Source organism: Bufo gargarizans, chromosome 2 (genome assembly GCF_014858855.1).
Source record: "Bufo gargarizans isolate SCDJY-AF-19 chromosome 2, ASM1485885v1, whole genome shotgun sequence".
In the NCBI taxonomy this organism is placed as follows: Eukaryota; Metazoa; Chordata; class Amphibia; order Anura; family Bufonidae; genus Bufo; species Bufo gargarizans.
Window position 1 is genome coordinate 683,535,161 of NC_058081.1, and position 17,150 is coordinate 683,552,310.

Sequence of the window (17,150 nt, forward strand, 5' to 3'; positions counted from 1 at the left end):
GTCAAGAGTCGCTGATGAGCAGCTTTCTTTACCCACCTACTGAAGAAACTACTCACAAGCAGCAGCAGCAGCTCGACCTGGAGCAGGACCTGAACCAGCATGTGGTGGCACACTTGGAGATAACCCTGCCACCCCACATTGAAGAATCACTGGACTACTGGGCAGCCAAACTGAATTTGTGGCCGCAGCTGGCAAAGTTTGCCCTGGAAAAGCTGTCCTGCCAGGCCAGTAATGTGGCATCAGAGTGGGTGTTTAGTGCGGCGGGGGCTATAGTTAACCCAAGAAGAACTCGCCTATCCACCCAAAATGTGGAGAAACTGACCTTTGTCAAGATGAATCAAGCGTGGATCAGCCAGCATTTCCACACACCAATGCCTGATGCATCAGACTAGATCATCCATGGTGCCACACCAACACTTTGACAAAAGAGACTGGTTTCTTCTGGCTACCTGCCTCAGCTACTATTCTGATGTGGCCACACTTCTGATGCCAAGTGCTCCTTCTTTCACCCACCATCTTCAGCTGGTACTGTTATTGCCACCCACCTCCACACTCTGTCACCGGGTCACTCTGTGGTCTCCTGATGCTCCTGCCACCTCCACACTATATCAACTTGCCACTCTGTGGTCTCCTGATGCTGCTGCTACCTCCACACTATGTCCCCTTGCCAATCTGTGGTCTCCTGATGCTACTTCTACCTCAACACTATGTCACCTTGCCACTATGTGGCCTCCTGATGCTGCTGCTGCCACCTCCACACTCTGTCATTGTGCCACCCTGTGGCCTCCTCCTGTTGCTGCTGCCACCTCCACACTCTGTCATTGTGCCACCCTGTGGCCTCCTCCTGTTGCTGCTGCCACCTCCACACTGTCATTTTTCCACCCTGTGGCCTCCTCCTGATGCTGCTGCTGCCCCCACCTCCACACTGTCATTGTGCCACCTTGTGGCCTCCTCCTGATGCTGCTGCTGCCACCTCAACACTCTGTCATTGTGCCACTCTGTGGCCTCCTGATGCTGCTGCCACCTCCACACAGTCATTGTGCCACCCTGTGGCCTCTTCCTGATGCTGCCGCCACCTCCACACTGTCATTTTGCCACCCTGTGGCCTCCTCCTGATGCTGCTGCTGCCCCCACCTCCACACTGTCATTGTGCCACCTTGTGGCTTCCTCCTGATGCTGCTGCTGCCACCTCAACACTCTGTCATTGTGCCACTCTGTGGCCTCCTGATGCTGCTGCCACCTCCACACAGTCATTGTGCCACCCTGTGGCCTCTTCCTGATGCTGCCGCCACCTCCACACTATGTCATTGTGCCACTGTGTGGCCTCCTGATGCTGCTGCCACCACCACACTGTTATTGTGCCACCTTGTGGCCTCCTCCTGACGCTGCTGCCGCCACCTCCACGCTTTGTCATTGTGCCACTCTGTGGCCTCCTGATGCTGCTGCCACCTCCACACTGTCATTGTGCCACCCTGTGGCCTCCTAATGATGCTGCTGTGATTTTAAGAGCGACGCCTGTCATCTAGATGTCATACTGACTCACAGTATTGTTTCATTACCACAGCAGACTCCCTATGCGTGTTACTGCAAGGCACAGTGTTTTACACCACTATAAAGGCTCTCTGCAGCCAGGAAATAGCAGTTTTTTAACGCAATTCGCCACAAATAAACTTGGATCAAACCAAATCTTTTCGGAAATTCACTCATCTCTAGTCACTTCCTGTGATTTATGGGTTATCTCAAGTGACCATGCTGACCAATACTGGCCTTCCTGCTGCTACATTAGTTGTTAAGCCCAGGTGCCTGAGTGTCATGGTCCTTGTGTCCTGCAAAGGATGCTGATATCTCTGCTTGTGTTCCTGTTTACCTGACCCGCGCTTGTGTTTCTGGACACTGCTACTTGTTTGATCCCTGCCTGCTTGCCTCGACTCTCCTGTTTCCGATCCAAATTGCCTGACTTGTAGTTGCGCCGCTTGCCCTGACGCATTGCTTGTATTACTTCTCCTCTACACTGTCGCTCCTGGTTACAACTTGGCCTGCTGACTACACCCATCACACAATCCATCACAGGTGTAGAACTGTTTGGTGAATTAATTAATTCGTACGAATCAAATTGCTCGTCCATAGTTGCTATTGTTATGAAAACATGGTGCATTCAAATTTAGACCTCATTCCTCCCACCCATGATGGAAATTGGTTCATGCAATATGTTTTCTGGCATAGAAAAAGTCCCATTTTATGCCAAGATTTGTGACTTTCTGTTGTTTTAAGCTGCTCTTGCCATTTTTGAAGTGGGTTGGAATATGTGAATGGTTTTCTATCGTAATTAGTTCCACTCCAGGTTTATTACTGTAACGTTTAAAAAAAATTGTCCAAAGCTCACTTAAGTTAGGGGGTTGGCATAGAGTAGAATCTAGATAATAGTGTAAGGCTCAAATTTAAGAAGCAAAATGTGGAGTTTGATACGTCCAGGGGCGGACTGGAAACTAAAAGTGGCCCTGGAATTAAAAGGTAAAAGTGGCCCCATGTTGCAAGCGGGTCCAAATTGACAGAAGGTAGGGCAACATAATTAGGCATGGCCAGCAATACCATAGTGTTGAGCAATATGCCACCGCAGCTGAACCAAATACCACAGTGCAGCACAAAATTACCCCATAAGAGTCGACACTTTGTAGCCAAAATAATGTTTCAGAACAGAAGGTGGAAAGAGATTTTATTACGGTAAATCACATGGACATTGAGGACATTTATTTCTTTGTTTCTGTACATTATAACATTTATTGGTTGTTTGATGGGACTAATGGAATTTTTTGGAGACCTACTAGAAGGACATTAGAGTGGTCTCCTAATAAACTTATACTAACATCGGCAATTACTAAAGCAGAGGCTTAAAGGGAACCTGTCACCTCCAAAACACATATAAAACCAACATCATTACCTTACAGTAGCCCCCAGTGTGTTCATAATCATGTGTTTCATTCCTCCATCGGTTGCTGCATACTTTATAAAAACTCTGTTTGAAGCTTGAAGTCAAGAGGGCACCGGCCTCCTTGCTTCAAGTCAAGCTAAGCCCAACCCTTACTCCTGGTTACTGCGTGATCCCATCTCCGGCTCCCGCAGTCAGCTGGCTGCTATCGTCTCACTGCGCATGCGCCAGCCATTTCCATCATGCGCGCGTGCCTGAAGCCAGTGATCATGCTGACACTGCCGGTGCCAGTGTGCACGATGGAAATGGCCGGCGCATGCGCAGTGAGAAGATCGCAGCCTGCTGACTGCCGCAGCCGGAGACGGGATCGCGCGGTAACAAGTAGCGCACGGCAGGATGTCACTCAAAGTGAAGAGAGGACGGGTAATGGGCGGGCTTAGCTTGACTTGAAGCAAGGAAGCCGCTGCCCCCTTGACTTCAAGCTTCAAACAGAGTTTTTATAAAGTATGCAGCAACTGATGGAGGAATGAAACACATGATTATGAACACACTGGGGGCTACTGTAAGGTAATGATGTCGGTTTTATATGTTTTGGAGGTGACAGGTTCCATTAAACTTCTGGGCCCTGGTTATAATAAATCTCCCATCTACCATGTGCCATTTATAATACTGGTGCCATTTTTGGCAGAATGGCCTTTGGGCCCCCATACGAACTGAGGCCTGAGTGCAATTGCTTCCTCTGTAACCCCATAGCTACATTCTTGCACTTAACAGACCCCCCAGAATTTCCCAAAAACACAAGCCCTTCCTGTTTCTGGGCAGTTATAACCTAGTGGAGATGGAGGCCGAGGCTGCTAAAGGACCTGTGGTCTCTTGACCGGACACAGCAGGTATCACTTGATCTCTGCCTAGCGCCACTAATTGGCTGAACAGGATCATGTGGTACTGTCTATGGAGTTAAAGATGGAGTCCTAGAGATAAAAGGCACCAGGTCCTATCATATATAATAGTAGTGAATCCAGATAGAACAAAGCCTTTGTAATAAGCCGGTAAGCAAAATATTAACATCAGCCAGGATTTACCAGGATATACAGAGGTCTGGCAAAGTCCCGTTAAATGTGCATTGCAAAAGTTATGGCCCAAGAAGAGGTTTTCAGCCCTTGCCCCGTGTCAGCATTTCCTGTCCCTCTATAAAACATTATGAGAGTTCTGAAAATAGCCTCGCGAACACACTTAGCAGTGCAACAAGAGTGCAAGCGTGGCCATCGTTCCATTCGCCGCTATGGGACCGGAAGTCCAGAACTCTAATAGTGGTGAAAGGGAGGGTGGCTGCTCATGCGCAGATGCTCTCTGTTCACTTCTGGAGCCTCATTGTGGAGATAGGAGCTTGTCCCAGAGGTGGCGATATGCCATCATTGTCCCACAAAGGGCAATCCTACAGAACGGAGCCCTCGAAATGAAGAGAACGTTACGCATTACTATGGGAGTTCTGAAAATAGCCGAGCAAGCAATATTGGTTATTTTTGGAAGTCTCATAGCAGTGACTGGAGAGCAATGCCCTGCACAAGAGTGGCCATCATTCCATTCACCATTATGGGACCAGCGTTGGGCTTTTTTTCAGAACTCCCATAGCGGTGAACGGGGGGTCTCTCCCCATGCGCAGCTACTCTATGTTCACTTCTGGGGAATCGTTCTGGAGATAGTGTAGGTGCAGATCCTACCTCTGGTATCCATTTCTATATGTCATTGATGGCCTATCCTGGCGATCAATGCCCCACATAGGCCAACCCCTTTAATGTATTTATTTTGATTATCGCAAATAAATGTTTTATTTTTTGAAAAATTATACAGTTTACTACTTTGCAGTTTCCTGTCCTGTTCATGTGATGGGCACATAGGTGCCGGGCTCGGTACAGTTATCAGAGCTGTATCTTTTAATGTCTTTGAATGAGTTGTACAGCTGAGTGTGTGACGAACAGGACAAATTTTACGTTTAAATTCACTGGAATTAAGTGTCCAGTCAAGCGGGGGGGGGGGGGGGGGGATTTGGCATAGTATAAAAAATAAAAATACTCACCTCACTGATCCCACAGTACTACACTTGCCCAGTCCATGCTGGTCTTTCCTTCCTGTTCCCAGCACAACACGTAGGAAATGCCCGCATAGCCAATCAGTGGCTGAAGGGGGTCGCTGCTGAGCTCAGGGGTTGGCTCAGGGAGTGTCTCCTGGCATTTCCTTAGTGTGTTGTGCCAGGATCAGGAAGTAGAGACTAGTGGGGATCAGCAAGGTGAGTAATGCTCAAACTGTAAAAAAAATTTTTAAATGACTCCTGAATCCTTTGCCAAAAAATATCACAAAAAATTGTAGAATTGTAGAAGACAACAATTGTAAATGAAACAGGAGTTTTGGTACACATCTGCAGCTCTAAGAAATTATTTTCATGATAAAGAGAGCAGCTAGCAGCATGAGGGGCAGGCCTGGAAGTCGGGCTTCACTCCCCCCGGCTGCAGGGTCGACATCATTTCCCCCGCACTGTAGGGTTGACGACATTCCCCGTGGAGCAGGTATAAGACTTTCCTGGATATGAAAAGAATGGTTCCTCAAGTTTGCACCATCCTGGCGTACCGCAGCCGCCTACATAGTTAGTAAACGAATTTCCTCCTGTAAAAAAAAAAAAGTTAACATCAAATCACATTGAAGTCAAGTCAGGTACTTAAAGGGGTGTTCCATTTTGTATAGATAAAGCTTAACCTCTTAGTGACCAATGATCATAATGATCATGTACATAATTATTTGGTTAGGAATGTACGGAGCAGGTTCACAAGCTAAGCCCTCTACATTACATGATAGGTATCAGATGTCCCAGGCCAGGATCGGATATAACTACCATCCCAGCTGTTTAACTCCTAAGATTCCATGGTTAATAACGATCAGTTCCCTCAATCTTCCGATTTGGCTCCCCTAGGACTAATCTCCCCACACTCCCATGTAATTGCTCTGGCAGGGTGTAAGACAACGCCTGTAAGATTACAATTACGGTAATCACAATCCTTGAGCATGGCTGTGAGTAGTACAAGTGATCGAAAGACCGCAAGTTCAAGTCTCCTAAGTCACTTCTCCTTTTCACATATAAAAAAAATAAGATATAAGAAATTTATAAAAACATAAAGAGAATTGGTATCACCACAACATAAAATGTCTGAAATATTGCAGTGTTATTGCTTGTTATGTTATTTAGGAAATGTGATGGACAAGGTGAATCAACTCCAAACCGAATAAAAAATGGCCAAAAGGTCATATGTAAGCAAAACTGGTATCATAAAAACGACAGCTCGCCCTGAAAATAATGTTATTAGTGCCAGAATATGGGACACAAAGGAGGGTTTACATTTTTTAACCCCTTAAGGACCCCACCGTACATGTACGGCGCTGGTGGACGTGACTTAAAGACCAGCGCCGTACATGTACGGTGGGCTGATGGGGCAGTTGCAGGAGCTGCATCGCTGGCCACTGCTGCATACGCCGGCATTGGTGAAAACACCAATGCTGGAGTATTAACCCCTTGAAGGCCGCGGTCAAAGCGCATCTCCATCGGGTCCCCGCGCTGCACTGCCATTGGGGCTTGCCTTCTATAGAAGCCTGTGAGATCCATCCCCTTAGGCTGGGTCTCACAGGCAGGCTGTCAGTGTAAAGGCTGACAGGCAATGCATTACAATACAGGTTGTATTGTAATACATTGTAGAGGGGATCAGACCCCAGAAGTTCCAGAGTGGGACAAAAAAAAAAAGGAAAAAAAAAAAAAGTATTTTTCATAATACAAAAAATAAAGTTTCAAGTACAAAAAAGCCCCTTTCCCAAAATAAAACACGCAAAATGGTCAAAGAAAAAAAAAAAAAAAGAAAAACTGACTTTTGTGTATTGCAGCGTCCATAATGACCGGCTCTATATAAATATAACATGATCCAACCCTTCACCTAAATGCCGTAGAAAAAATATCGCAAAAAATGACCCTCTACATAAAACCATCGGGCAAAAAACTAAAAAAACTATGGCTCTCAGAATATGGAGACAGTAAAACATGCTTTGTCTTTGTTTCAAAAATGCCTTTATTGTGATGGGGGGGGCCTCTGGCTACTGGCACATGGGGCTCTGGCTACTGGCACATGATATGGGGGGCTTTGGCTACTGGCACATGATATGGGGGGCTCTGGCTACTGGCACATGATATGGGGGAGCTCTCTAAAAAAAAGTTGAGATGTTAGGTATCGCCGCATCCGTAACAGCCTGCTGTATAAAAATATAACATGAACTAACCAATCAGCTGAACACCGTAAAAAAATAAAAATAACAGTGTAAAAAAAGCCATTTTTTGTCACCTTACATTACAAAAAGTGTAATACTGTAGCAAGCAATCAAAAAGTCATACACACCTCAAAATAGTACCAATCAAACCATGGCTTTCAGAATATGGAGACACAAAAAAATTTTTTTTTTCAAAAATGCTTTATTATGTAAAACTGAAACAAACAACCAAAAAAGTAGTCATATTTTGCATCCGTAACAACCCTGATCTGACATGATCTAACCTGTCAGATAAACATTGTAAATAATAAAAAATAAAAACAGAGGCCGGCGCAGGCGGCGTGATGACATCATCGCGCCGCCTAAGCCGTACAGCGCGGGACACAGGCCGGAAGAGGCCTGCATCGCATCGCTGACATGGAGGTAAGTATAAGTGTTTTTTTATTTTTCATTTTTGTGTACAATACTGGCGGCTACTGATATGAGGGGGGGGCTCTGGCTACTGGCACATGATGGGGGGCCTCTGGCTACTGACACATCATGGGGGGGCTCTGGCTACTGGCACATGATAAGGGGGGCTCTGGCTACTGGCACATGATAAGGGGGGCTCTGGCTACTGGCACATGATATGGGGGGCTCTGGCTACTGGCACATGATATGGGGGGGGGCTCTCTAAAAAAAAGTAGAGATGTTAGGTATCGCCGCATCCGTAACAGCCTGCTGTATAAAAATATCACATGAACTAACCAATCAGCTGAACACTGTAAAAAAATAAAAATAACAGTGTAAAAAAGCCTTTTTTTGTCACCTTACATTACAAAAAGTGTAATACTGTAGAAAGCAATCAAAAAGTCATACACACCTCAAAATAGTACCAATCAAACCGTGGCTTTCAGAATATGGAGACACAAAAAAATTTTTTTTTTCAAAAGTGCTTTATTATGTAAAACTGAAACAAACAACCAAAAAAGTAGTCATATTTTGCATCCGTAACAACCCTGATCTGACATGATCTAACCTGTCAGATAAACATTGTAAATAATAAAAAATAAAAACAGAGGCCGGCGCAGGCGGCGTGATGACATCATCGCGCCGCCTAAGCCGTACAGCGCGGGACACAGGCCGGAAGAGGCCTGCATCGCATCGCTGACATGGAGGTAAGTATAAGTGTTTTTTTATTTTTCATTTTTGTGTACAATACTGGCGGCTACTGATATGAGGGGGGGGCTCTGGCTACTGGCACATGATGGGGGGCCTCTGGCTACTGACACATCATGGGGGGGCTCTGGCTACTGGCACATGATAAGGGGGGCTCTGGCTACTGGCACATGATAAGGGGGGCTCTGGCTACTGGCACATGATATGGGGGGCTCTGGCTACTGGCACATGATATGGGGGGGGGGCTCTCTAAAAAAAAGTAGAGATGTTAGGTATCGCCGCATCCGTAACAGCCTGCTGTATAAAAATATCACATGAACTAACCAATCAGCTGAACACTGTAAAAAAATAAAAATAACAGTGTAAAAAAGCCATTTTTTGTCACCTTACATTACAAAAAGTGTAATACTGTAGAAAGCAATCAAAAAGTCATACACACCTCAAAATAGTACCAATCAAACCGTGGCTTTCAGAATATAGAGACACTAAAAAATATTTTTTTTCAAAAATGCTTTATTATGTAAAACTGAAACAAACAACCAAAAAAGTAGTCATATTTGGCATCCGTAACAACCCTGATCTGACATGATCTAACCTGTCAGATAAACATTGTAAATAATAAAAAATAAAAACAGAGGCCGGCGCAGGCGGCGTGATGACATCATCGCGCCGCCTAAGCCGTACAGCGTGGGACACAGGCCGGAAGAGGCCTGCATCGCATCGCTGACATGGAGGTAAGTATAAGTGTTTTTTTATTTTTGTGTACAATACTGGCGGCTACTGATATGAGGGGGGGCTCTGGCTACTGGCAAATGATGGGGGGCCTCTGGCTACTGACACTTCATGGGGGGGCTCTGGCTACTGGCACATAATAAGGGGGGCTCTGGCTACTGGCACATGATATGAGGAGGGCTCTGGCTACTGACACATGATATGGGGGGGCTCTGGCTACTGGCACATGATATGGGGGGCTCTGGCTACTGGCACATGATGGGGGGCCTCTGGCTACTGGCACATGTTATGGGGGGGCTCTGGCTACTTGCACATGATGGGGGGCTCTGGCTACTGCCACATTATATGGGGGCCTCTGGCTACTGGCACATGATATAGGGGAGGCTCTAGCTAGTGACACATGATAGGTGGGCTCTGGGTACTGGCAAATGATGAGCGGGGCCTCTGGCTACTGGCACATGGGGCTCTGGCTACTGGAACATGATATAGGGGGGCTCTAGCTACTGGCACATGATATGGGGGGACTATGGCTGCTGTCACATGATATGGGGGGCTCTGGCTATTGGCACATGATATGGGGGGCTCTGGCTACTTGCACATGATGGGGGGCTCTGGCTACTTGCACATGATGGGGGGCTCTGGCTACTGCCACATGATAGGGGGGCCTCTGGCTACTGGCACATGATATAGGGGGGGGGGGCTCTAGCTAGTGGCACATGATAGGGGGGCTCTGGCTACTGGCAAATGATGGGGGGCCTCTGGCTACTGGCACATGGGGCTCTGGCTACTAGCACATGATATAGGGGGGCTCTGGCTACTGGCACATGATATGGGGGAGCTCTGGCTACTGCACATGATATGGGGGGGCTCTGGCTACTGTCACATGGGGCTCTGGCTACTGGCACATGATAAAGGGGGGCTCTGGCTACTGGCACATGATATGGGGGGGCTCTGGCTACTGGCACATTATATAGGGAGGGGCTCTGGTTACTGGCACATGATGGGGGGCCTCTGGATATTGGCACATGATATGGGGGGGCTCTGGCTACTTGCACATGATGGGGGGCTCTGGCTACTGCCACATGATAGAGGGGCCTCTGGCTACTGGCACATTATATAGGGGGGCTCTAGCTAGTGGCACATGATAAGGGGGCTCTGGCTACTGGCACATGATATAGGGGGCTCTGGCTACTGGCACATGATATGGGGGGCTCTGGCTACTGGCACATGATATGGGGGAGCTCTGGCTACTGCACATGATATGGGGGGTCTCTGGCTACTGGCACATGATATAGGGGGGGCTCTAGCTAGTGGCACATGATAGGGGGGCTCTGGCTACTGGCAAATGATATAAGGGTGCTCTGGCTACTAGCACATGATATGGGGGGATCTGGCTACTGGCACATGATATGGGGGGGCTTTGGCTACTGGCAAATGATGGGGGGGACTCTGGCTACTGGCACATGGGGCTCTGGCTACTGGCACATGATATGGGGGCTCTGGCTACTGGCACATGATATGGGGGGCTCTGGCAACTGGCAAATGAGATGGGGGGCTCTGGCTACTGGCACATGGGGCTCTGGCTACTGGCACATGATATAGGGGGCTCTGGCTACTGGCACATGATATAGGGGGGCTCTGACTACTGGCACATGATATAGGGGGGCTCTGGCTACTGGCACATGATATAGGGGGGCTCTGGCTACTGGCACATGATATAGGGAGGGGCTCTGGCTACTGGCACATGATGGGGGCCTCTGGCTATTGGCACATGATATGGGGGGGCTCTAGCTACTTGCACATGATGGGGGCTCTGGCTACTGCCACATGATAGGGGGGCCTCTGGCTACTGGCACATGATATAGGGGGGGCTCTAGCTAGTGGCACATGATAGGGGGGCTCTGGCTACTGGCAAATGATGGGGGGCCTATGGCTACTGGCATATGGGGCTCTGGCTACTGGCACATGATATAGGGGAGCTCTGGCTACTGGCACATGATATGGGGGGCTCTGGCTACTGGCAGATGATATGGGGGGGCTCTGGCTACTGGCACATGATATGGGGAGCTCTGGCTACTAGCACATGATATGGGGGTCTCTGGCTACTGGCACATGATGAGGGGGCCTCTGGCTACTGGCACATGATATGGGGGCTCTGGCTACTGGCACATAATATGGGGTGGTCTCTGGCTACTGGCACATGATATGGGGGCATCTATGGGGGCACAGTTTACTGGCACATTATTGGGGGACATTTATGGGGGTACTTATTACTGGCACATTATTGGGTGGCACTATCGGGGCACTTCTTACTGGCACATTATTGGTGGGCACTATAGGGGCATCTACTGTGGCCACAAAGAAGGGTATTTTATATGGGGGCTCTGTACAGTAGCATTTTATACTGTGACACATTATGATGGTACTATGGGGAAGAGGAGTACTATGGGGTCATCTACGGGGGGCACTAAGAAGGGGTATTTTATACTTACAAATTATGGGAGACACTGAGGGCATCTACTGGGGCACTATATATGGGGCATTTTATACTGGTACATTATGGGGGGCACTAGGAGGGAGGCGGGAGAGGAGCACTATGGGGGCATTTACTGGGGGCACTTGATAGGGGTATTTTATACTGGCACATTATGGGGACACTATGGGGACATTAGCTCACCTGGGGGCATTACAAGGGGGTATTTTTTGCACTGTTACATTATAAGGATAATTATTTCTACTGGGAGGGGCATTATGGTGGGCTTTATTGCTCCCCCAAGGTATGACCCCCTAGTAGCAGCACCAAGCACCAGCCTCTCCTTGCTCTGCTCTCCCTCTGCCCCTTCTCCAAATCCTTATTTATGGTCAGGGCTAGGACAACGTCGGCGCACGCAGAGAAACCTGCCCTGAACATAGTGGCTGAATTGTGCCGGGAGCCACGGGCGCGGGTACACCAGTGAAAAAAAGGGGGCATACCTGAAAGGGAGCTTTGAGAAAAAGGGCGGGAGGGAGGGGCGTGAGGCTCGGGCGCCTGGCTGAGCGGCAGGTAGGGGGATAAATAGCCAGACGCCCCTCCCACAAATGCAGGCTGCCAACAGCCTTACTATTTATGGTCAGGGCTAGGACAACGTCGGCGCACGCAGAGAAACCTGCCCTGAACATAGTGGCTGAATTGTGCCGGGAGCCACGGGCGCGGGTACACCAGTGAAAAAAAGGGGGCAAAAAGCATCAGTTAGGTACAACACTTTTGCAAACTACAAAGCCAGTGATCGAAAGGCACGAGATATCTCTACTCGGGGATTGGGTATATCCCTAGTGAAGCAGGAGGACCGTCACCGCCACATGGACCGGATGACATCAGCTGGCACCTGATGCCGAGAAGCAGCGGAGGCTGCCCCTAGCGACATGAGTGGCCCGAAATTACCTTGGGGTCATAGCCTAGACCCTGGGCGAGGGCACGGATGAAAGATATAAACTAAGGGGGGCTGAGAGGTTTGCCTGCGTGTGGCAGGAGCTGGCTATCTGGTGATGAACCTTGGATGAGGGCTAGCAGTTGATGCAGCACCTGAACCGGGCACCAATCGTTCAACGTGGGATAGAATTGACCTCGGAAGGGGGTCCCGTCTGAATGGTTTTGGTGGAAGGTAGCAGGGGAGTGTAATGGCCCTGGCACCATAACAGATGCTGCTTCAGAGGATGGTTATGGCGATTTGGACCCGCCAGAACCTCACCGGGCCGGAGGAATCCATAAAGGTGAGATACATGGCCGCTTTCAAAATCAGGACAATATCAAACAATTTACCGGACACAGGTTGCCTATGGCTCACGGACCCTTCCCCTCCTTTTGAATACCCTGAAGGGTGGCTTTAGAAAACGAAGACAGAACCTGGGCGATCCAGGAACGCTGACCACCTGGGCGATCCAGGAACGCTGACCACCTGGGCGATCCAGGAACGCTGACCACCTGGGCGATCCAGGAACGCTGACCACCTGGGCGATCCAGGAACGCTGACCACCTGGGCGATCCAGGAACGCTGACCACCTGGGCGATCCAGGGACGCTGACCACCTGGGCGATCCAGGGACGCTGACAACCTGGGCGATCCAGGGACGCTGACAACCTGGGCGATCCAGGGACGCTGACAACCTGGGCGATCCAGGGACGCTGACAACCTGGGCGATCCAGGGACGCTGACAACCTGGGCGATCCAGGGACGCTGACAACCTGGGCGATCCAGGGACGCTGACAACCCGGGCGATCCAGGGACCCTGACAACCTGGGCGATACAGGGACCCTGACAACCTGGGCGTTCCAGGGACATTGACAACCTGGGCGATCCAGGGACACAGACATTTAAACGAAGACAGAACCTGGGCGATCCAGGGACACAGACATTTAAACGAAGACAGAACCTGGGCGATCCAGGGACGCTGGCCACCTGGTCGATCCAGGGACGCTGACCACCTGGGCGATCCAGGGACGCTGACCACCTGGGCGATCCAGGGACGCTGACCACCTGGGCGATCCAGGGACGCTGACCACCTGGGCGATCCAGGGACGCTGACCACCTGGGCGATCCAGGGACGCTGACCACCTGGGCGATCCAGGGACGCTGACAACCTGGGCGATACAGGGACCCTGACAACCTGGGCGATCCAGGGACACTGACAACCTGAGTGATCCAAGGACCCTGACAACCTGGGTGATCCAGGAAAAACTGACAACCTGGGCGATCCAGAAAAAAACATTGACAACCTGGGAGATCCGGGAGGCACTGAGATCCCGGGAGGGCCAGGGGACCCCGGCCATACGTAAAGACCAGGAGAGAGAAGCAGATTTGAACCAGAAAACGAAAAACCAGTTTTCTGAGACCGTAAAGTGAAAACACGTAAATCGCTAATTCTGGTATTGTGAAGCAAGGCAGATAAACTTAAAATTAAACGTACAGAGCCCCAAATAATTTGGCAGGGGACCCAAAACTGCGCCCCCCCCTGAAAGCGGGAGGGCAACCTGCATCCCAAAACCAGAATTAATAGATATGCAAGATAGCATGGATATATGTGAAAACAACCTATGACACCATTTTTTAACATGATAGGCTCTCATGCTGAGCCGGCATGTGACCGGCAGTTCCCTGACTAGAACGCCGCTCCCCCAACCCTGCCGCCCGCACTCGTGCGAGCGCAACATGCTGGGGGGAGCGGCAATCAAGCGTGCACCAGCAGGGGGCAGGAAACCAGGTCGGGTGCGAGACGCAGCTAGAACGGAGCCAGCTGAGCCTCGATCACCCTGGCAGGCTGGCGTGCTGCGATCCGGATGTCGGCGGAGCGTGAGGGCAGGATACCGGAAGCGATTCGGGTCGGAAGAGGAGGAGATCGAAACCGCAAATGGTGCGTGAGGCTCGGGCGCCCCAGGAGACAGGAGCCGAGTGAGACAGAAAACAAAGCAACACTGTAATGCGCTGTGAAGCACATGAAGCACATGTGCTGACAGAGGGAGACGGCTGAAACCCACAGTGAGGGAACCTTGCAGCCGGTGAACCTAAAACCGCATGAGCATATGACCCTAGCAATCTGGCAGAGGGAATAACTGAAAAACTGTGCCCCCCCCCTAAATCAAACAAGACCCCCACTTGCATCGCAGCCACAGGGCAGAGTGCTTGTATGGCTCTGCTTATCCCCTTACCAGCCTGCTAAAAGTGAAGACCAGAAAGCCTGTCACCACGTCCCATGTTAAAAGAAATTGCATACTGACCCAGCATGTGACAGAGGCAGACAACTTAACTGTGATGCCGCTCCCCAGACCCCGCCGCCTGTACCTTAGGGTAGATGCGCGAGCGGTTTATGCTAGGGGAGAGCGGCGTCTGCACCCTATAGCACCGGGTGCCAGAATCCAGGCCGGGCGTGAGGCTCAGTAGAGCGGAGCCAGCTGAGCCCCGATTACCTGGTAGGCTGACGTGCGGCAATCCGGACACCCGTAGCGCGCGTGCGCAGAAAAAACAGGAAGCCAAAAACGACATGAAGAGGAAGGAGCGCGATACCGCCAAGTAATGCGTGAGGCTCGGGCGCCTGGCTGAGCGGCAGGTAGGGGGATAAATAGCCAGACGCCCCTCCCACAAATGCAGGCTGCCAACAGCCTTACTATTATGAAATATTTCTCAATAGGATAAAACACAACATCAGCTCCGCCGAGCCCCCGGCCAAAGTGTTGAAGTGGTGCCCAAGATCCCCAAGGGCCAAGCCAAGTAATTGTAAGTGTTCATGTGAAATATGTTAGTTATACACATATAGCCTACACTGTGCCCCACAATATACAGTTTCTTCTGTATGAAAGTCCACAAATTAAATCTCCAGAGTCAATACGGGACATTAAAGTCAGCAAGTGTCATGGGGGGGGGGCCCTTATTGTTTTTCGCCCCAGGGCCCAATTTCACCTAGAACTGGCCCTGCTTGGGTATTTCACTTAATCTCCTCCAATACTGAAAGTCTCTAGTTGGAACACACTCATCCATTATCATCCATGCAAGGTCTTTCAAATTATTGGACATAAAAGACATATTACACATTTTCCAGCAATCAAGGGATTTATTTGGAGGATAATTTGCCACCGTTTCTGCTTGCAGTTCATTGTCAAGAATAGCTCTTACTTATTACGGATATTGCTTTCATATTTCTCAAGTGGGTATAGTCTTATTATTTTTATAATATTATTACATATTGTTTTGTTGGCACTAATAACACTGGGGTTGTCAATGGTAACTGAATCCATTTCCTTTTCCGAAAGAGGTGACCAGCTGCGTATGTCAGAAAGAAAGACCACGTAGACTCCATATGTATCAATGTCTAACACAGAGAAAAAAACTGTCAATGCAGGAATCGTTTGAGGTTCAGTATTTCTTTACCTCCATATTTGTTTAACTTGTACATAACTTCCCTCTCTAATTTTTCATTCTTTGAACTCCAGATGAAACGAAAGCAGCTTCTCTGCAGTTGTTTTGCACAGTTCTCATCCGGTGGGAATACTTGTGACAGGTACAGCAATTGGTATTAGTAGTGCTTTTATTATTAGATTTTTCCCTTCAATTGTCAGTTGTCTTAGTCTCCAAAACTAAAATTTTTCCTGTATTTTCTTTTTTATACCAACCCAGCTTTTCCTCCCTTTATTTTCTATATCAAAGTATTTTTATCTCTTCTGACTGGATCCTAATATCGTGTAAGTGTCGTCTGACCAATCTCCAATCACAAAACAGTCCTTGTACTAATTAATTTGAAACCCAAAGCTTGACAAAAAAAAAATCTGTAACTTGGACGGCTCTTCTGAGTGATGGTGAATTAGTACAGGAATATTGATACATCATCCATATATGCGTTGGTTTTAACAGACAGACCACTACCTCCAGGGATTGGTACCCTTCTGATGACTTTGTCTCTTCTCAGTGATGCTAATAGTGGCTCCAGGATGCAGATAAACAGTATTGGCGACAGGGGGCACCTGGTTTCACTCCGGATTTAAGGTACACTTTTTCTGACATAAACCCATTAATAGATACTTGACTGTATGCCTCATTGTACAGTGCTGAAATCTGTTTCATCATATGTGTCGGGAAATTCATATGTTCTAAGACTTTCCACAAGAACTCATGAGATATACGGTCATATGCTTTAAGGAAGTCCAGTGATAAGATCGCCAGCTCTTCATTTCTTTCATTCTGATACCATATGCAGTCTTTAATAATATTGAGATTTTCACTTAAACTCCTTTCTGGAATTCCACGTGTTTGATCTTTGTGAATTACTTTCCCGATAACTTTATTCATTCTGTTAACCATGATTTTGGCTAAGATTTTATACTCAACATTTAGAAAAGTTATTGGTCTCCAGTTTTCTAGATTTTCTCTGTTTCCTTTTTTATACAGCAAAGTGACTATGCCTCTCCTCCAAGATTCAGGTAAGGTATCACAGAGTAGAGCTTCTTTAAACACTTGCAAAAAATCTACTTTCACGATAGTCCAGAAAATACTGTAGAACTCAATAGG

The 17,150-nt window shown here is 48.6% G+C and overlaps 1 protein-coding gene across 1 annotated transcript in view; it reads right to left on the reverse strand.

The window, feature by feature from the left end:
• Positions 1-4,552: 4,552 nt before the first annotated feature.
• LOC122926975 (phospholipase A2 inhibitor and Ly6/PLAUR domain-containing protein-like) overlaps positions 4,553-17,150 on the reverse strand; it is a 64,177-nt gene continuing 51,579 nt past the window's right edge. The window contains exon 5 of the mRNA XM_044278508.1: positions 4,553-5,587. Within this exon, the coding sequence (XP_044134443.1) occupies positions 5,445-5,587 (143 nt within the window). The 3' untranslated portion in view covers positions 4,553-5,444. The remainder of the gene's footprint in view (positions 5,588-17,150) is intronic.